The 21,541-nt window shown below is 38.9% G+C and overlaps 1 protein-coding gene across 4 annotated transcripts; it reads left to right on the top strand.

Moving 5' to 3' along the window:
- LOC119765684 lies at positions 1–18,557 on the top strand. 4 transcript variants are annotated; one of them, XM_038250068.1, is made up of 7 exons: positions 1–266; positions 329–400; positions 452–520; positions 613–6,877; positions 6,940–7,011; positions 7,063–7,131; positions 18,238–18,557. In XM_038250068.1, exon 4 carries the CDS (start codon positions 774–776, stop codon positions 6,606–6,608), a length of 5,835 nt encoding a protein of 1,944 aa, XP_038105996.1. In that variant the 5' UTR covers positions 1–266; positions 329–400; positions 452–520; positions 613–773; the 3' UTR covers positions 6,609–6,877; positions 6,940–7,011; positions 7,063–7,131; positions 18,238–18,557. The 4 variants fall into 4 exon arrangements, with proteins under 4 accessions (XP_038105996.1, XP_038105998.1, XP_038105995.1 ...); XM_038250070.1 differs by lacking the exon at positions 18,238–18,557 and adding an exon at positions 7,224–7,349 and having other exon boundaries at positions 7,068–7,131; XM_038250067.1 differs by lacking the exon at positions 18,238–18,557 and adding an exon at positions 7,224–7,349.
- The last annotated feature ends 2,984 nt before the right edge of the window (positions 18,558–21,541 follow it).

Raw genomic sequence — 21,541 nt, 5'->3', positions numbered from 1 at the left:
AAAATACTTAAAATACTTAAAATACTTAATGTTACCTGCGCCACTGCGCAGGGTGCGCACCTCATCCACCAACCTCTTGGGAATCAACACAGGCCAACTGACACGACGGCCCGCGGCTGTCAACAGCGTGAAGTAGCAAGTCACTACTTAGATTCAGTTTCAAAGTGAGTTCGTACGCAGACAATAGGTTGAGAAGTTTAAAGTGCCACAAAGGTACGAAGTTTATAATTATTAGTTTGAAATCTATAGAGTAGTTGAAATACCCGGTAAATATTACATGATTTATAGATTATCCTTTAAAGTTTAGCTAATTGATCACTTTAATCAGGCCGCGATCAATCCTCCACGTACGGTTCATCACTCGTGTGATTCTTAACCTCAAAAGGCATCAGGCTATCAGGTGAGGAGTGCACAATCTGTGAATTTCTTCAAATTTAACATTTACCTTTAGCTTAGTTCGCATACTGACCGACAAACCGGCACTTGAGAGAGCAGATCTGTTCACGTAAAGAGACTAAACGTAAGTTTATTTGATTTATTATCTATAAGAGCACGCGAAGTGACTCAGATTATGAATTCTATTTATAATTACACCTTTTTTCTACTGCTCAGGTATTTTATAACCTGCCCACCCTGCAAATACACGATTTCACGCAAGTCCAGTGTCTTATTGCCCCGGCGGTTATAAAATTGGAAACCCTCAAGCTCGTTGCCCCAACCTGGACAACATCTTATAAAATACGTTTACGGATAATTGCGTCAGTCAGCCCGTTATGTCGAGTCATCCGTCAACTAAAGGCGGTGATGCCGGCGAATGCTGTATAGTTTGCCGGGAGGAAGCTTGCAATGAGACGGTGAAGTGCGACAGGTGCCGCAGACGGTTCCACTTCAAATGCGTCGGAGTCTCGCAAGAACTTGACGGCTGGAGATGTGCGATATGCTGGAACGAAGAGCCCGTTTTCAAGACGAATTCGGATGGCGCTGGGACATCCGGCCTCAAACCGATTCCCAAGTTTGAAGAGCTGCTGACGCCAGTAGGGCCCGGGAAGAAAAAGCCGTCAGCAGATCCAGCCAAAAAGGTGACTAAGCCGAAAAAGGAACTCAAGCCCAGACCTAAACCGACGCCTAAGCCAAATCCCAAACCGGACCCTAAGCCGAACCCCGAACCAGATCCTAAGCCCGCCCCGGAACCCATCCCTACGCCGGTTCCGGACATTCCAAAACTTCCCCCGAAGAAAGCAAAGTCACTGGTGTCGCACATTTCGAGCGCATCCGGCTCAACCTCTAAAGCCGTCCTGAAGTTGAAGCTACAGAAACTGGAGGAACAACGTTTGCTGATCGAGACACAAATGGAGAAGGAACGGACTCTGCTGGAGAATGAAAGGACGCTGCTAGAAAGGAAGTACGAGGTATTAGAGGAAAAGTACCAGTTACTTGAGGAGCAGGTAGCGGGCTCTGATGGCGTAGAAAGCAGGAACGGGTCGGTCACGGAGTCGAGGTTTGCACCACCCGATGCCTCAAGTCGGCACTCGGACTCAAGTGATGAACCAAAACAATCGTCCTACGCAAACAGCTCGTCACCGGGAGAAAAAACTGGAAAGCACCACGGGAAAACGCCTCAACCGGATCGCACTGACTTTCCTAAACGAGATCCGTGCCCGCTGACCACCAAGCAGCTGGCAGCTCGCCAGGCCATTTCTAAGGATCTTCCCTGCTTTAACGGCAACCCTGCGGACTGGCCGCTCTTTATATCCACATTCAACAGCACGACGGCTATGTGTGGATTCACAGACGAAGAGAACATTTTTCGGCTAGTGAAATGTCTGAAAGGGCGAGCGCTCGAAAGGGTTCAAAACCGTCTAACGCACCCAGCCAACCTTCCCGGGATTCTTAGGACGCTGAAACTGATGTATGGGCAACCAGAGGCAATTGTACACTCGCTGATCGGGAAGATCCACGCGCTACCGGTTGTAAGCGCAGATGATTTCGAAGCCCTTGTGGATTTCGCGGTGACCGTCGAAAACTTCTGTGCCACAGTGGATTCTTGTGGCCTCGAAGAACATCTGTATAACGTCACGCTTTTGCATCAACTGGTAAACAAACTGCCACCGACTATCAAACTAAACTGGGCCCAGTACAAGCTCTCACTCCCAGGAGCCAACCTGGCCTCCTTCAGCAATTGGATCTACTCCCTAGCAGAAGCGGCAAGCACCATCATTATCCCTAACAACCCAGCTTCTCAGCCAGTGCGAAACGAATCAAGGAGCACAACAAAGAAGGAAAATGCCTTTCTGAATGCGCACTCCAATGATACGTCGCCAGAGCCGTCGAACGTAAACAAATCGAGCAAGCCCTCCGAAGGTTGTCTGGTGTGCAAAGGTAGCTGCAAAACAATCGACAAGTGCAAGCGATTCCTAGAGCTCTCTCGCGATTCTAGATGGGCGGCGGTGCGCGAGTTCTCACTCTGCAGAAGCTGTCTTCGTCGACACGCTGGAGATTGCCAGCAAAAATGCGGGAAAGACGGATGCCAGTTTAGGCACCACAAGCTTCTGCACAACGATCAGAAGCCGTTCTCACCTGGGACAACATCATCCGAGTCTCCAAGCCAACTGCCCTCAACGAACAACAGCGAAAAGCCCAAGGAAGAGTCGAGTTCGACGTTGCACGGCTGTCACACACACCAAACTAAGTCTAGTGGAACTCTATTCCGCTATCTCCCGGTAATGCTGTCCGGGAAACGTCGATCTGTTCGAGCGTACGCTTTCCTCGATGATGGCTCAGCACTGACCCTGCTTGACCGAGAGCTAGCCGACGAATTGGGGCTGGAAGGTGAAGTCAACCCATTGTGCCTGCACTGGACAGGAGGCACACAGCGTCAAGAAACAAACTCACGGATTGTAAGCCTGGAAATTTCTGGAACTCATGGCGGGGCGAAAAGCTACCCCATCAGCGGCGTTCGTACAGTTAACGAGCTTATGCTCCCGTTCCAAACAATGGACCTTGATGAGCTCTCCCAACTCAACACCCATCTGCTAGGTCTACCAATTGCGTCCTATCACGGTGTTCGACCACAAATCTTGATCGGCCTCAAGAATCTGCACCTTAGCATGATACTCAATTGCCGTGAGGGAAAACCAGATCAACCAATTGCAGTAAAGACACGGCTGGGATGGACGGTATGTGGTGGCGGAAACCCAGAATTGGTTCCCAGTCCAGTACATTCCGTTTTCCATGTGGCGTCCGGCGACACGGACGAAGATCTGCACAGAACCATGAAGGACTACTTTGCACTGGATAGCTTGGGTATCATGAAGCCTGGCGGCCCATTGCTCTCCACTGAGGACCAACGCGCGCAATCCCTACAAGAATCGCTGACCAGATTCACAGGAGAACGCTACGAAACTGGTTTACTTTGGCGCTCGGACAAGACGCGCTTACCAGACAGCCAGGATATGGCCCTGCGTCGTTTCAAGTGCCTTGAAAAGCGCATGGAAAAAGTTGAAGCACTGGCCGAAACGCTGAAGCAGAAGATGACCGACCACCTACGCAAAGGTTACATCCGGAAACTCACTCAGCAAGAATTGAACCAGTCTTACCAACGCTCTTGGTACCTTCCGGTGTTTCCGGTCACGAATCCCAACAAGCCCGGTAAAGTGCGAATGGTGTGGGACGCGGCGGCCAAATCTCACGGAGTGTCCCTCAACTCAGCGCTTCTTAAGGGACCCGATTTACTGTCTTCGCTCTATACCGTGCTAATCCTCTTCCGAGAGAACCCTATCGCGCTGACCGGAGACATCAGGGAGATGTTTCATCAGGTTGCAATCCGCCAAGAAGACCAGCAGTGCCAGCGGTTCTACTGGAGGGATGAAAATGGGCAGTTAGCAGTGTATGCGATGTGTGTCATGACTTTCGGCGCCTGTTGCTCTCCGAGCAGCGCCCAGTACGTGATGAACCTTAACGCAGATCGCTTTACGCGGGAATACCCAACGGCGACGGAAGTCATACGGAATCAACACTACGTCGACGATATGCTGTTTAGCGTCAACACCGAAGCGGAAGCGATTAAGATCGCAAAGGACGTGAAGTTTGTGCACTCTAAAGGCGGGTTCGAAATCCGTAATTGGGTCAGCAACTCTCAGCGCGTCCTCCAGGCTTTGCTTGGGGATACCACCGAAGAGAAGAACTTGGATCTGTCGCCGGAGATGACTACGGAAAAGGTGCTCGGAATGTGGTGGTGTACTGAAGCCGACGTCTTCACATTCAAGATCGGCTGGGATCGGTACGACCGTGACCTGCTGGAAGGTCGTCGCCGACCCACGAAACGGGAAGTACTCAGGGTTCTCATGACGATATTCGATCCCCTGGGGCTCATCGCACCGTTCCTCGTTTATCTGAAAATCCTACTCCAAGATATCTGGCGCTCGGGTATCCTATGGGACGACAAGATCAACGACAAGTCTTTCTCAAAGTGGATAATCTGGCTGCGCGTCCTCCCACAAGTTGAACGAATACAAATACCACGTTGTTTTCGATTGGGGTTCCCTGACTACGACGAAGTTCAACTGCACACGTTCGTGGATGCGAGCGAAAACGCAATGGCTGCCACGTGCTATTTGCGCTTCGTGAAGGACGGATCAATTAGGTGCTCTCAAGTAGCCGGTAAGACCAGAGTCGCTCCACTGAGATACCACTCGATCCCCAAACTAGAGTGTGAGTCAGCGGTGGTCGGCGTCAGGCTAGCCCGCACCGTAACCGAATCGCTCTCATTCACAGTAGACAAGCACTTCTATCACACGGACTCCCGGGATGTCATCTGTTGGCTGAACTCCGATCATCGTCGGTACTCGTCTTTCATAGCATCCCGGATAAGTGAAATTCTGGAGTATACCGAGGTTAACCAGTGGCGATGGGTACCGACCAAACTGAATGTCGCTGATGACGCAACAAAATGGGAAAAGCTTCCAGACATGACATCGAGTTCGCGATGGTTCAACGGTCCGGAATTCCTGTGGCTGCCGGAAGAAGCCTGGCCGCGCCAGCTGGAGAAAGGCTGCCAAACCGACGTCGAGCTCCGCCCAAGCCTGTTAGCACACTTTACGAAACCAGACTCTACAATTGAGGTATCCAGCTGGAAGCTGATGCTTAAAGTTGCTGTGGTTGTCCATCGTTTCCCACTCAACTGTAGGCGCAAGAAAGCTAAGCAGCCGGCCATCTGTGGACCACCCACATCGGAGGAACTCCTTGCAGCTGAGCGTTACGTGTTTCGCCAAGCTCAACGAGAGGTCTACGCAGATGATGTTGCCATTCTTCTGAGACGTACGGAAGAAGCCATAACTAACCTCTCTCCAACCAGTTCACTGTACAAGCTGTCACCGTGGTTGGACAAGCATGGTTTGCTGCGAATGCGAGGAAGAATAAGCGCCTGCGCGCTAGTCACCGAAGACGCCAAGAACCCAATCATCCTTCCTCGTGACCACCACACTACGCAACTCGTAATCGAACACTATCACAACAAATACCATCACCAAAATCACGAGACCGTCATAAACGAGCTGCGACAAAGGTTCAGCATCCCGCGGCTGCGCGTTGTTTATGCTAACGTGCGTAAAAACTGTCAACGGTGCAAGAACGACCGCGCCACCCCAAGGCCACCCATGATGGCGGATCTACCACCAGAGCGGCTTGATGCACTAGCTCGACCGTTTACACACGTGGGCATCGATTATTTCGGGCCATTGGTGGTCTCCGTCGGCCGCCGCACGGAGAAGCGATGGGGAATGCTGATCACCTGCTTGACCACTCGGGCTATCCACATCGAGGTGGTGCACAGTCTCAGCACCGATTCGTGCATCATGGGCCTACGAAACTTCTCGGCACGTCGAGGAACTCCAAGAACGATCTACAGTGACCGTGGGACCTGTTTCATCGGAGCAAAACGGGAGATACACGAAGCTACCGAGAACATAAAACTAGAAGATGTAATGAAGGAATTTGTTAGTGTGGAGACAACCTGGAAGTTCAACCCTCCTCTGTCACCACACATGGGCGGTAGCTGGGAGAGGCTCATCGGAATTGTGAAGCGCAATTTGATGGCAATCCGTCCCGTGAGAAACCCCAGCGACGAAGTACTGCGAAATCTTCTTACTGAAATCGAGCACACTGTCAACTCGCGGCCGCTGACACACGTTCCAGTAGACGACGAATCCGCCCCTGCGCTTACTCCGAATCACTTCCTGTTGGGTACATCCGACGGTTCCAAGCCAACCTGCACACTCGATGACGATGGAATGGTACTGCGACGGAGCTGGCGAACATCTCAGGTGTTGGCCAACCGATTCTGGAAACGGTGGCTTAACGATTACTTGCCGGAAATCACCCGCAGGACAAAATGGTTCTGTAACTCCAAGCCGATTGAAATTGGTGACATAGTCGTAATCGTTGATCCACTTCTACCCAGGAACTGCTGGCCTAAGGGAAAGATCATCGGAACCAGCATAAGCAAGAAGGATGGTCAGATTAGGGCAGCCACGGTGCGAACGTCGACTGGTGTCTACGAACGTCCTGTTGCCAAGTTAGCAGTGCTGGATGTTCGGCGCGATTATGTTTGAGCTGACTGGCGAGTCAGCTCACCTGGGGGGAGTGTTACCTGCGCCACTGCGCAGGGTGCGCACCTCATCCACCAACCTCTTGGGAATCAACACAGGCCAACTGACACGACGGCCCGCGGCTGTCAACAGCGTGAAGTAGCAAGTCACTACTTAGATTCAGTTGCAAAGTGAGTTCGTACGCAGACAATAGGTTGAGAAGTTTAAAGTGCCACAAAGGTACGAAGTTTATAATTATTAGTTTGAAATCTATAGAGTAGTTGAAATACCCGGTAAATATTACATGATTTATAGATTATCCTTTAAAGTTTAGCTAATTGATCACTTTAATCAGGCCGCGATCAATCCTCCACGTACGGTTCATCACTCGTGTGATTCTTAACCTCAAAAGGCATCAGGCTATCAGGTGAGGAGTGCACAATCTGTGAATTTCTTCAAATTTAACATTTACCTTTAGCTTAGTTCGCATACTGACCGACAAACCGGCACTTGAGAGAGCAGATCTGTTCACGTAAAGAGACTAAACGTAAGTTTATTTGATTTATTATCTATAAGAGCACGCGAAGTGACTCAGATTATGAATTCTATTTATAATTACACCTTTTTTCTACTGCTCAGGTATTTTATAACCTGCCCCACCCTGCAAATACACGATTTCACGCAAGTCCAGTGTCTTATTGCCCCGGCGGTTATAAAATTGGAAACCCTCAAGCTCGTTGCCCCAACCTGGACAACACTTAAAATACTTAAAATACTTAAAATACTTGAAATACTTAAAATACTTAAATTACTTAGAATACTTAAAATGCTTAAAAATACTTAAAATACTTAAAAAACTTAAAATACTTATAATACTTAAAATACTTAAATAAATTAAAATACTTTACATACTTAAAAAACTTTAAATACTTAAAATACTTAAAAAACTTAAAAAAATTATAATACTTAAAATACTTAAATAAATTAAAATACTTTAAATACTTAAAAAACTTTAAATACATAAAATACTCAAAATACTTCAAATACTTTAAATATGTTAAATACTTTAAAAAGTAATTAGCTACAATATTAAAATTATTAACATACTTAACATACTTTAAAGAACATCTTTCAAAGGCTTGAAATACTTAAAAATTTTAAAACCTGGAAAAATAATTGAAATACTTAAAAACTTTAAAAACATAGAATATTAAAATACCTAAAAAAATGAAAATACTTAAATCACACCTTAAAAAAATGAATATTTCAAATACTTAAAATATTTGAAATACTTGAAATATTAAAATACCCAGAAAAAATTAAATGCTTAAAATTATTTAAATACTAAACAAATTTTAAACACTTCAATAATTTCAAATACTTGAAATAATTAAAAACTTTAAAAACATATAATATCAAAATACCTTAACAAATGAATATACTTAAAATCATTAGCATATTAAACATACTTCAAAAATAAATATTTCAAATACTTAACATATTTTTAAAACTTATACAATATTAAAATACCTAGAAAAAAATAAATGCTTAAAATTATTTAAATACTCAACAAACTTTAAACACTTTGAATATTTAAAATACTTGAAATACTTAAAAACTTTTAAAAGTCACAATATTTACATACCTAAAAAATAAATAAAAATAAAAATACTTAAATTCATTAGCATATTTAACATACATCAAAATAATAGTAATTCAAAAAACTTATTATACATTACAAAATTAAAGTACCTAAGAAAATATAATTGCTTAAAATGCTTAAAAAAAGCTTATGCTTACAATATTGAAATCATTAAAATTATTAACATTCTTTACCTGTCCCCATTTCTAGCTCAAAACAAATCGCCGAAATGTCACTCAGCGCATCCACGGGAACCAATAAAAAACGGGATTTTTTCGTTTCCAAAACCAAAACAAACCTCGCAGTCTGTCACACGCGTAGAATGCCCCGACAATTGACAGAAAACCGAAATCCCTACGAGTCCGCGACCAAGAAACTGTCACACGCGGAGATAAAACACGGGAACAGTCTTATGGACCATGTTCCTTTGATTCGGCAATCAAAACAAACACGCGAACCAACCGGGAACTGTTCTGTCTTTGCAGATTGTCCTCACTCTTACCTTGTTACTCCTCCTGCCGCTCGGTCCTCCTCCCGCGCTCTGTCCTCCTCCTGCCGCCCGGTCCTCTTCCTGCAACTTGGTCCTCCTCCTGCTAGCTCTTGGCTCCGTTGCCAATTCCAACGGAACGGCCGCAGATCTTTTCCCGGTTCCGGTGGACAGCACCTCTAAATCCCGGGTCCACAAATCACGGTCACTTTCACCGGCAAACACAACAAACAGGACACGACAAGTCACAACGCGATTGACTTCGTGGCTAATAAACACGCGGCTGAACTGGCAAGCGAAAACAAACTTGACAGTTCGAACGAAACTGTTCTTGATTGATCAAGATCACTCGTCATAAACATGGATAAAAATTCATAAACCCATGAATGTTATGCACGAATTCATGCATTTTATTCATGAAATCATGTAAACTTTCATGAAATCATGAAAACATGATTCATAAATTCGCGAATAAAATTTTACGGCGTAAAATTTACGCATGCATAAATAATCGTAAAATCATGAATATTTTTCATGAATTCATGAAGTTTAGTCATGACTTCATGTAAATCAGTCATGAAATCATGAATAGTGATATGCATGATTTCATGAAGGAAAATTCATGAATATTCGTAAAAATATTTTAGCCATGAATAAAATTCATAAATTCGTGCATTTTTATGCACGATTTCATGAATAAAATTCATGAAATCATGAAAGGTATCACGAAATCATGCACAAATTTATTCACGAATTCATGAATCGAAATTCACGATTTCTCGCACACTTTTTTTCCGTGAACGGAGCTTGGTTTTGCTCCGGCAAAAATTCAATTTCCGAAAGTCCTATGCGATATAAGCTTTTCGATTTATCTAATTTCGTCAATTCGGATTCGGATTTTTTGAAATTTTTTTTAGAATAACCCCCAGACCTTCATATGTTTTTTCTAATAAATTTTCTGTCATCTACACGGAAAAAAAAGGTTTCCGAAAATCATGCAAATCGTACCATGAAATCGTGAATATCGCGATTTTTGCTTTACGAATTTTTGAACTATGCATAATGGGCACGAATTATCCAGGAATCGTGAATAAATATGCATGACTTTCCATGACCGATTTCACTCGTAAACGTGAATAATATTCATGATTTCATGAAATGGATGCATGAAGTCGTGAAAATATTCACGATTTTATGAATAAAAATTCATGATTACGATCAAAAAATATACCTCGTGAATAAAAATTATGACTTCATGCATAAAATTCATGAAATCATGAATTTTTATGCATGACTTCGTGCACAAAATTCATGAAATCTCGAATTATTTTTACGATTTGTAAATGAAGGCGTAAAATATTCGCGATTTCATGCTCACAATTCATGAAAAATGTAAATAAATCATGAAATCGTGAATTTTATTCATGAATTCGTGCACAAAATTCATGAGTTCTGGAATATTTTTATGATTTATTTTTGAGGGCGTAAAAAAAATCGTTAAATCATGTATAAACTTCATGAAATCATGCATAAATTTCATGAATTCGTGATTTTTTTTATGAAATCATGAATTTAATTCACGTTTACGAGTGTATTCGGGCATGTCTAATCATGCATATTTATTCACGGCTCCTGGCTTATTCGTGCCCAATATGCATAGTTCAAAAATTCGTAAAGTAAAACTCGTAATATTCACGATTTCATGGTACGATTTTCACAATTTCCGGATTACTTTTTCTGTACATTTACCATATCGTGCCACTGGGGCACATACCGGAATTGACAAGGAATCCTGTTTTGTGAAAAAACGGAGCACATTTTATGTGATTCCAATGTACTATGGCCCCACCTGGCCACTTTGGAACCGGTCACCGGTTACCGGTGGTCACTGGGGACATTTCGGAATGTGCAAGGAACCCTGTCATGTGACATATCAAAATTCATGAAATTCAAATCTTTGGCCATTTTATGTGATGCCAATGAAATCTGGCCCCACCTGGCCACTTTGGAACCGGTCACCGGTTACCGGTGGTCACTGGGGACATTTCGGAATGTGCAAGGAACCCTGTCATGTGACATATCAAAATTCATGAAATTTAAAACTGTGGCCATTTTATGTGATGCCAATGAAATCTGGCCCCACCTGGCCACTTTGGAACCGGTCACCGGTTACCGGTGGTCACTGGGGACATTTCGGAATGTGCAAGGAACCCTGTCTTGTGACATATCAAAATTCATTAAATTTAAAACTGTGGCCATTGTATGTGATGCCAATGCACTCTGGCCCCACTTGGCCACTTTGGAACCGGTCACCGGTTACCGGTGGTCACTGGGGACATTTCGAATGTGCAAGGAACCCTGTCTTGTGACATATCAAAATTCATGAAATTCAAATCTTTGGCCATTTTATGTGATGCCAATGTAATTTGGCCCCACCTGGCCACTTTGGAACCGGTCACCGGTTACCGGTGGTCACTGGGGACATTTCGGAATGTGCAAGGAACCCTGTCTTGTGACATATCAAAATTCATGAAATTCAAATCTTTGGCCATTTAATGTGATGCCAATGAAATCTGGCCCCACCTGGCCACTTTGGAACCGGTCACCGGTTACCGGTGGTCACTGGGGACATTTCGAATGTGCAAGGAACCCTGTCTTGTGACATATCAAAATTCATTAAATTTAAAACTGTGGCCATTGTATGTGATGCCAATGCACTATGGCCCCACCTGGCCACTTTGGAACCGGTCACCGGTTACCGGTGGTCACTGGGGACATTTCGGAATGTGCAAGGAACCCTGTCATGTGACATATCAAAATTCATGAAATTCAAATCTTTGGCCATTGTATGTGATGCCAATGTAATTTGGCCCCACCTGGCCACTTTGGAACCGGTCACCGGTTACCGGTGGTCACTGGGGACATTTCGGAATGTGCAAGGAACCCTGTCATGTGACATATCAAAATTCATGAAATTCAAATCTTTGGCCATTTTATGTGATGCCAATGAAATCTGGCCCCACCTGGCCACTTTGGAACCGGTCACCGGTTACCGGTGGTCACTGGGGACATTTCGGAATGTGCAAGGAACCCTGTCATGTGACATATCAAAATTTATGAAATTTAAAACTGTGGCCATTTAATGTGATGCCAATGTAATCTGGCCCCACCTGGCCACTTTGGAACCGGTCACCGGTTACCGGTGGTCACTGGGGACATTTCGGAATGTGCAAGGAACCCTGTCATGTGACATATCAAAATTCATGAAATTCAAATCTTTGGCCATTTTATGTGATGCCAATGAAATCTGGCCCCACCTGGCCACTTTGGAACCGGTCACCGGTTACCGGTGGTCACTGGGGACATTTCGGAATGTGCAAGGAACCCTGTCATGTGACATATAAAAATTCATGAAATTTAAAACTGTAGCCATTGTATGTGATGCCAATGTACTCAGGCTCCATCTGGCCACCTTGGAACCGATTACCGGTCACTGCGGAAGAATTCTGAATTCACAAAGGTCCCAGTTATGTGATGTTCAAAATGCTTTAAATAAATTAAAAATACAATCATAAATTTAGTAAAACCAACATTTAAAAACTTGACATGAGCATTTCGGAAACGTTAATTGGGTACCGATCGTTACTATACAAAAATACAACGAAAACTTAAATTAAATACAAAAAGACCTAAGGGATTACATGTGCAGTCAAGACTCGATTGTCTGATGAACTAATAATAGAATAATCGATAATTCGTATAATAAAGCCATAATTTTTGTCTCATTAATAACTCCAATTACAATAAAGTGATTAATTACAATAAAAGGATTTATTTTTGTAAATGCAGATGATCAAACACTTTAATTTGACGCAAATAGAGTCATAGAGAGTTGAATTGAAAATTAAAAAACACCGAAAATCTAAAAATACGCAACAAAATAAAAATCTTTAAAAACTTCAAAAACTCAAACTATTTAAAATACGCAAAAAAAATTAAATACTTCACAAACTCAAAATAATTGAAATACGCAAAATACATAAAATAAATAAAATGCTCATAAAACTTAAAATACTTGAAATACCTAAAATACTTTTTTTGTATACTTTATTATAGAGTTTTAAACTGTTTACTTAAAGCAATTAAAATTCTTAGAATACTTCAAATACTTCAAATACTTCAAATACTTCAAATACTTTAAATACTTTAAATAATTTAAATACTTTAAATACTTTAAATACTTTAAATACTTTGAATACTTTAAATTCTTTAAATACTTAAAATACTTTAAATACTTTAAATAATTTAAATACTTTAAATACTTTAAAAACTTTACATACTTTAAATACTTTAAATACTTTAAATACTTTAAATACTTTAAATACTTTAAATACTTTAAATACTTAAAATACTTTAAATACTTTAAATACTTTAAATACTTTAAATACTTTAAATACTTTAAATACTTTAAATACTTTAAATACTTTAAATACTTTAAATACTTTAAATACTTTAAATACTTTAAATACTTAAAATACTTTCAATACTTAAAGTACTTTAAATACTTTAAATACTTTAAATACTTTAAATACTTAAAAAGCTTTAAATAATTATAATACTTAAAATACTGAAAAAACTTAAAATACTTAATATACTTAAAATTCTCAAAATACTTGAAATACTTTAGATACTTAAAATACTTTAAGCACTTTTAATATATAAAATACTTTAAATACTTTAAATACTTTAAATACTTTAAATACTTCAAATACTTTAAATACTTTGAATACTTTAAATACTTTAGATACTTGAAATAATTAAAATAATTAAAATACTTTAACTACTTGAAATACTTAAAATACTTAAAATACTTAAAATACTTAAAATACTTAAAATACTTAAAATACTTAAAATACTTAAAATACTTAAAATACTTAAAATACTTAAAATACTTAAAATACTTAAAATACTTAAAATACTTAAAATACTTAAAATACTTAAAATACTTAAAATACTTAAAATACTTAAAATACTTAAAATACTTAAAATACTTAAAATACTTAAAATACTTAAAATACTTAAAATACTTAAAATACTTAAAATACTTAAAAATTTTAAAATACTTAAAATACTTAAAATACTTAAAATACTTAAAATACTTAAAATACTTAAAATACTTAAAATACTTAAAATACTTAAAATACTTAAAATACTTAAAATACTTAAAATACTTAAAATACTTAAAATACTTAAAATACTTAAAATACTTAAAATACTTAAAATACTTAAAATACTTAAAATACTTAAAATACTTAAAATACTTAAAATACTTAAAATACTTAAAATACTTTAAATATTTTAAATACTTCAAATACTTTAAATACTTTAAATACTTTAAATATTTAAAATACTTAAAATACTCAAAATTCTTAAAATACTTTAAATACTTGAAATACTTGAAATACTTGAAATACTTAAAATACTTAAAATACCTAAAATACTTAAAATACTTAAAATACTGAGAATACTTAAAATTATTTAAATTCTTTAAATACTTTAAATATGTTAAAACTTAAAATACTTAAAATATTTCAAGTTCTTGAAATATTAAAATACCTATAAAAATTAATTGCTTAAAATTATTTAAAAGCTTAACAAACTTTAAACACTTCAATTATTTCAAATACTTGAAATACTTGAAAACTTTAAAACATTTAATATTAAAATACCTGAACAAACGAATATACTTAAAAATAAATATTATGCTTAAAATTATTTCAACACTCAACAAACTCTAAACACTTGAAATATTTAAAATACTTGAAATACTTAGATACTTTTAAAGTCACAATATTAAAATTATTAAAATACGTTATTAACTTCAAATACTTTAAATATGTTAAATCCACTGTACTTTAAAATAATATGCTTACAATATTAAAATCATTAAAATTATTAACATACTTTACCTATGTCCCCATTTCTAGCTCAAAACAAAGCACCGAAATGTCACTCAGCGCATCCACGAGAACCGATAAAAACGGGATTTTTCGTTTCCAAAACCAAAACAAACCTCACTGTCTGTCACACGCGTAGAATTCTCCGGCAATTGAGAAAACCGAGATCCCTACGAGTCCACGACCAAGAAACTGTCACACGCGGAGATAAAACACGGGAACTGTCTTATGGACCATGTTCCCTTGATTCGACAATCGAAACAAACTGGGAACTATTCTGTCTCTTACCTTGTTACTCCTCCTGCCGCTCGGCACTCCTCCTGCCGCCTGGTCCTCCTCCCGCGCTCGTTCCTCCTCCTGCCACTCGGTCCTACTCTTGCTGCTCGGTCCTCCTCCTGCCATTCGGCCCTCCTCTTGCCACTCGGTCCTACTCTAGCCGCTCGGTCCTCCTCCTGCCGCCCGGTCCTCCTCCCGCGCTCGGTTCTCCTACTGCCACTCGGTCCTCCTCCTGCAGCTCGGTCCTCTTCCTGCTAGCCCTTGGCTCCGTTGCCATTTCCAACGGAACGGCCGCAGATCTTTTCCCGGTTCCGGTGGACAGCACCTCCAAATCCCGGGTCCACAAATCACGGCCACTTTCACCGACAAACACAACAGGACGCGACAAGTCACAACGCGTTTGACTTCGTGGCAAATAAACACGCGGCTGAACTGGCAAGCGAAAAACAAACATGACAGTTCGAACGAAACTGTTCTTGATTGATCAAGATCACTCGTCATAAACATGGATACAAATTCATAAACCCATGAATGTTATGCACGAATTCATGCATTTTATTCATGAAAACATGTAAACTTTCATGAAATCATGAAAAACATGATTCATAAATTCTCGAATAAAATTTTACGACGTAAAATTTACGCATGCATAAATAATCGTAAAATCATGAATATTTTTCATGAATTCATGCAGTTTAATCATGACTTCATGAAAATCAATCATGAAATCATGAATAGTGATATGCATGATTTCATGAAGGAAAATTCATGAATATTCGTAAAAATATTTTAGCCATGAATAAAATTCATAAATTCGTGCATTTTATGCACGATTTCATGAATAAAATTCATGAAATCATGAAAGGTATCACGAAATCATGCACAAAATTATTCACGAATTCGTGAATCGAAATTCACGATTTCTCGCACACTTTTTTTTCCGTGTAGATTACTTATCTTATACATTTAAATGAAGATTATAGCGGGTATGCAATCTCTGTTGTGTGCTCCCCTTCTTGAAGATTGATGATTCGGGTATGCGGCCACTTATGTGCGCTCCCCTTCTTGAAGATTGACGAAAACACCGCGTAAGGATATGCATCCGTTAATCAATAACGCGCTCCTTTACGGTTGTTTATTTCCGGCGCGGTTTCGCTGCTGCTAAAGCTGCTGCTGCTGCTGTTGTTGCTGCTGGTCGGCTGCCCTTAGCCGATTCCATCGTTGGCGTTCTTTTTCGTAAAAGATCTTCTTTTGACTCTTAGTCATTCGCGGCGGCGTTTGTCTTATTATTTTTTTGTTTTTTCCACTAACACCGATTGTTCATAGTTTCTCAGTATTGTTAAAAGTTCACATTTTACGAGGCACTGAATCAGGCCTTTTACACATTTTAAATTCGTTCTTGGCACTGATGTAGTGTTCAATCTGTTTACTGTTATTTTAATGGTTTCCATATTTACTGTACTTGTTGGTACAATTTGCGATTTTCCTTCGCGATCCAACGAAGTATTCCTAGAGCTCGCTGCAAAGTCGAAATGTTTAGATAGAATCTCGTGTCTATCATTTTCCGAATTTTTTCAACTGCTCTTTGGTGTTTTAACTCTGGAAATTGTTCAAGCATCCCGAGCTTGAGACACAAGCAATCTCGCAGTTCGATTCGCGTGATTTCTCTTTCCATTTTCACTGGTAAAGTTTTGTGTATCACTTAGAGTTCACTTCACTTTTTTTTACAAAGTCCCGAGAAAAAAAAGGAATTAAAAATCGCGGCGCGTTGCGTCCGAGCCGCTGCTCACGGTCGCCATGTAGCCTTGATTACTTCAAGGGTCTTAGAATTTTGGACCATAGGCTGTCATCCGAAGTAGATCGGTGTCCTCAAGCCTGGCTTGGGAGCGATCCCTAAATTGTACAGTTCTGGTCTGTGTTCTAAGAATGAATTTCTTTATTTGGTGGCTCCTGGCCCTTTTATATGAGTTTGGTTACATTTCTTACATCGTATTTATAGAGTTTACTCATTGGAGACATCTGGAGTTGGCTCTCTTTGTTTATGGCCCGAAGTGTCCTTTGCGCTGGATCAGCATTATCCAGCGCATGGCCACTTTGCCGTAAAACCCGAAAAATTGTACAACCCGAAACAGTCCCATGCGCAAGCACAGCAGTTATGCCAGCGCATATTGAACCGATTGTTATGCAATTTGAGTCCTGGGCCTGGCTGTGTGTGGCTCACTCAGCCGGGCAGGGCAATAAATTAAAATTGAAGTGTGAAGCAGTAAATGATGGGTTGCAACTAATTAGCTATGCAGGGTTGGTAAACCCGTGCAGGGATGGTAACCTATCACACGCCAATGTCCGCTCAACGGAACATCCCCGCGGGAACCCGGACCAATTCGGATTGTGGCCAGTTCGTTGAAAATGTTAATTTTCGTAATTTTTACATGTGTTTTGAAAATCGTGAAGTTTGACTCATATTCATACGGTGCCGCCAATGTCCGCTCAACGGAACATCCCCGCGGGAACCCGGACCAATTCGGATTGTGACTAGTCCACTAAAAATGTCCTTTTTAGTCCTTTTATTTATATTTTTATCATATTCATCGGAGCCGCCAATGTGCTTCCAACGGAACATTTCCGGGGGAACCCGGACCAATTAGGATTGTGGCCAGTCCACTCACAATGTCCATTTTCGTAATATTCACATGTGATTTTGAAAATCGTGAAATTTAACACCAATATTGCCCATATCCATACGATGCCGCCAATGTCCGCTCAAGGAACATCCCCGCGGGATTGCCCATATCCATACGGTGCCGCCAATGTCCGCTCAACGGAACAGTACGGGTTGTGGCCAGTCCAATGAAAATGTCCATCATCAATGTCCAGTTCCGTGGAACCATAAAAAGTCAATTTAAAAAAATCTTGATTCTCCTTTCACTTCAAGCAGATGTCAAATATTTGTGCGCGCTACTAGCGGGCGACTTTATTTGGTAATATGAGCGACTAGTGTGGGGAAGAGTGATGGTGGAGCGCTTCCAAATCCTTACTGCGCGCGCCAGGTGGAGATGGTCTAAGAGCAAAAGAAGACAATCGACTAACCGATAAGGATCCAAAACGTCAGATTGATCTGAATTAGAGAGCAAGCGAGATGACGTGAGCTGAAAACTGCGAAGACGAATGTGACGTGAAAGAGATGCCGATTAACTTCTCTTGCCCGTTTATTCAAAAAGTTTTTTTTTTTTCTGTGTAATTCGATTTCGTTGGTTGGTTTAGAAAGGCTAAAATAAATGTTACTTCTTGCAGGATATAAACTCTCCAGTGGATAAAGACCAATTGATTACACAATATGAACATCACGAGCATTTGATAAGATCACCTCCACCTGCATTTTGGCCACGTTCACCACAAAGCTTCGTGTTCAACAATACCAGCCAACCACTTATTTCTACAGAAATACATGGATCATAAACGTTCAGCAGGATTTGAGTTTCTGAGTAAATTTATGTTAAAATCGATATGGAGAATTAGTGACATCGAGTTTTTGTGAAGTATTTGCATTGAAGTTTGTTTATAATTAATGATAAAATCACCGGCAATATAATAAAAATGCTTTATTTTTTCCATTAAAAGTTATGAACATTTGAAAGAAATCAATATAAGGAATTGTAATTGTTCACGCGCTATATTAGAATATTAGGTTACATTCCTTTTAGGACCACCACGCGATCCACACCAGGGATGCAAGATTTGCAGATTTCTCTAAAAAGGAGAATGGGCGGATTTGGTCCAAGAATATGAATGAGACCAACTTTTCACCGAGACATGAAAAAAAGTCTTCTGGATCAACTCTCTAAACCCGGGTTGTTAATGTTTGAGCATTTTGGGTGAAAATGTACAAAAATCGTATTTTTGCATTTTCAAAAATCTCCCATAAAATCATTATTTAATTATGGATTTCGTTCATCTTGACTTCTTTCGACGCGTATCATGGAAAACTATCAGTTCTGACATGTCTTAGAGCAGGCCTGCCCAACGTCCGGCCCGCGACGGCTTTTCAAAAATGTTCTATGACCGGCCCTCAACACTGTTCATGAAATATTCAATAAATAAACTGAGTGTTAAAAAAATAAGCTTTAGATCAAATTTTCACATTACGTATGTAAAATTTAACTAGAAAATTTTTGTTTTTTTTATTTGTTTTTTTTTGCGATTAATTCAACGTATTATTTGGATTTTGCCTTTGTAGTTTTTTATGATTTTTGTTTTAAATTCTACGTTCTTCATGTTTGAATTTAATTCTTATCATTTCTATATTGATGATTTCAGAATCAATCATTAAACTGTAAAATGCCGCAAGAAAACAAAATTATCCATTTCGTGAAAATGTGAAAGATATGAAAAACATTGTTTTTTGTCTGAAAAAGCACAAAAAGACACTAATTTTTTTACAGTTTTTGCTGTGTTTAAATAAATTTTAAGTTTTTTTAGGAACTTGATTCAAAATGATTGATTCAAATAAGTATGCAAAAATAACGTTTTTTCAGAACATCTTTTCAGTGAAAACTTGTGTTTGAAATAAAAGCTTATAAAATTCAAATTATTCAAACTGAAGAAAAAACAGCTGCAAATATTTCTAAAATATTGAAATGTTAATATATGAATGGTTGTATTGGCAATTAAGTTTAAAAAAAAACTTGCAACGACCAATTGAATTAGAAGGTTTTTGCCTTTTTTTTACTAATATTTAAATTAATTATATCAGGGTATTCAATAGCAATCTACAAAAACATTACAATAAATTAAAAATAAACAGGTGAAAATGAATGGAAAAATACATTTTTGAATGTTATGATTATTATTTGCAACGCTAGTTTATTTATTTGATTACTTAAAATGAACCTAATAAGAATAATTAAATGAAATTTTTTTTTAATTTTTATATTTTTATCAAACATTGGTTCCGGCCCACTGCTTAAAAAAAATAAGATCTGGCCCGCAGGGCCAAAAGGTTGGGCACCCCTGTCTTAGAGACCCTAAATAGGGAGATTGGCCAGACTTTGCTAAATCGATTTGGCAACTACAGTGAATCAAATATAATCGGGCTGTAGTGGACGAAATTGGATGCTTCAAATTGCAAGAGGTGGGTTTTTTTGTCCTCTATCTGACCACCACAAAATTTCCCTCCGAGGGGTTAAACCGATTCCGGGACATTCCGGATTGTTTAACGGTATTGTTCCGAAACAGTATTTTTGGTCGAAAAATGTCAATAAAAAAGATGAAAACAATGTATATTTCGAACAAATATTGTTAAAACTTGTTCAATAGAGACTCTTACAACATAAAATAGCAATTTTATAAAAATAGTTGTTTATAAACTAATGTTTTGATAAGTTTTACATAAAAAAAAACTAGATTTAAACCAATTTTTAATATAAACTAACTTAACAAAGTTATCAGAAGTTCAAAGTTGTCACAAACTGGCTAGAGGTACTAGTATCTGACACAGAAACAACATTTCATAAATGAATTCACTTAAATCGATCAGATTTTGTACTTTTATTAGGGGTACGGACAATTATTTGACCTCTTTTTTTTGACTATTTTCAGTAAACTATTTTTGTAGGGTACGTTATCCATTAGTGGACCCCTTTCCTATAGTGGACCCTCTAAAGGGTTTTTGATGAAAAATTCAATAAAATCACAAGCGTGTTGTTGTCTACAAATCATTTATTTGGCATGTTCAGCATCATTTAAATCAATGTTGACTGATATTGATTTGTCCTTTTCACCAAAATAAGTGTTTTGAGTTCGACATCTGAAATCAGCCATGGCCACTAGCATTTTCACAACAAAACTGCATTTATATTTTATGATTAAATTAAATATCCAATCACTTTTTGACTGATTATTTAACTTCAGCAAGTCAAAATAATGTAAGTTTAAGGAACTTTACTAAAATAAAGCGAAGAACTGCTCATTTTCGAGCAAAATTACTGGGGTCCAATATAGGACAACGAAAATCCAAACTTTTCCAAAAGTGGACCCTGTTAATTAAACCTTCAAAAAAGAAAACTGTGTATTTAAGCAAAAGTTTCTCTTAAACATACAACAAATGCTTGTTGTTATCAACCTAAACGCATTTTTCAATTATGAGTATAAATATAGCTGTTTCATGTTAAAAGTACAAAAAATGCTGAAGCCGTAAAAAAATATAATTAATCAAAACTATAGTCAATTATACTTAATTGAAGCATCATAATTGCAGTTTGAAAAGATATTTTATAATAATAAATCAATAACAAAACATTTTTTTAAATAAACATGCGTGGTTTTATCAGCAAATCTATTGTTTAGTTTCGGTCAACCATTTATGTAATTAATATGGAAAAAATGTGCATCAAAATTACTTTTTAAAATTATTTTTATGTTTACAGTGGTTTTGAAACGTTTTCTCTGATCTTTTTGGAAATAAATGTGTTTAAATGTCTGTTAGGTTTTTGTTGTTTAAAGCCAAATTTGTTAACAAAACATATTTTTATGACGAAAACTGAGCAAAATCCATTTTTTATTCATTATATCTATTATTAGACCTACACCATGCATCAAA

This window comes from Culex quinquefasciatus, chromosome 1, assembly GCF_015732765.1.
Source record: "Culex quinquefasciatus strain JHB chromosome 1, VPISU_Cqui_1.0_pri_paternal, whole genome shotgun sequence".
Lineage (NCBI taxonomy): Eukaryota > Metazoa > Arthropoda > Insecta > Diptera > Culicidae > Culex > Culex quinquefasciatus.
This window is presented reverse-complemented; position numbering and strand designations above follow the sequence as displayed.

Coding starts and splice junctions, on each gene's coding strand:
- LOC119765684 (XM_038250068.1), top strand. CDS start 774: ATGTCGAGTCATCCGTCAACTAAAGGCGGTGATGCCGGCGAATGCTGT.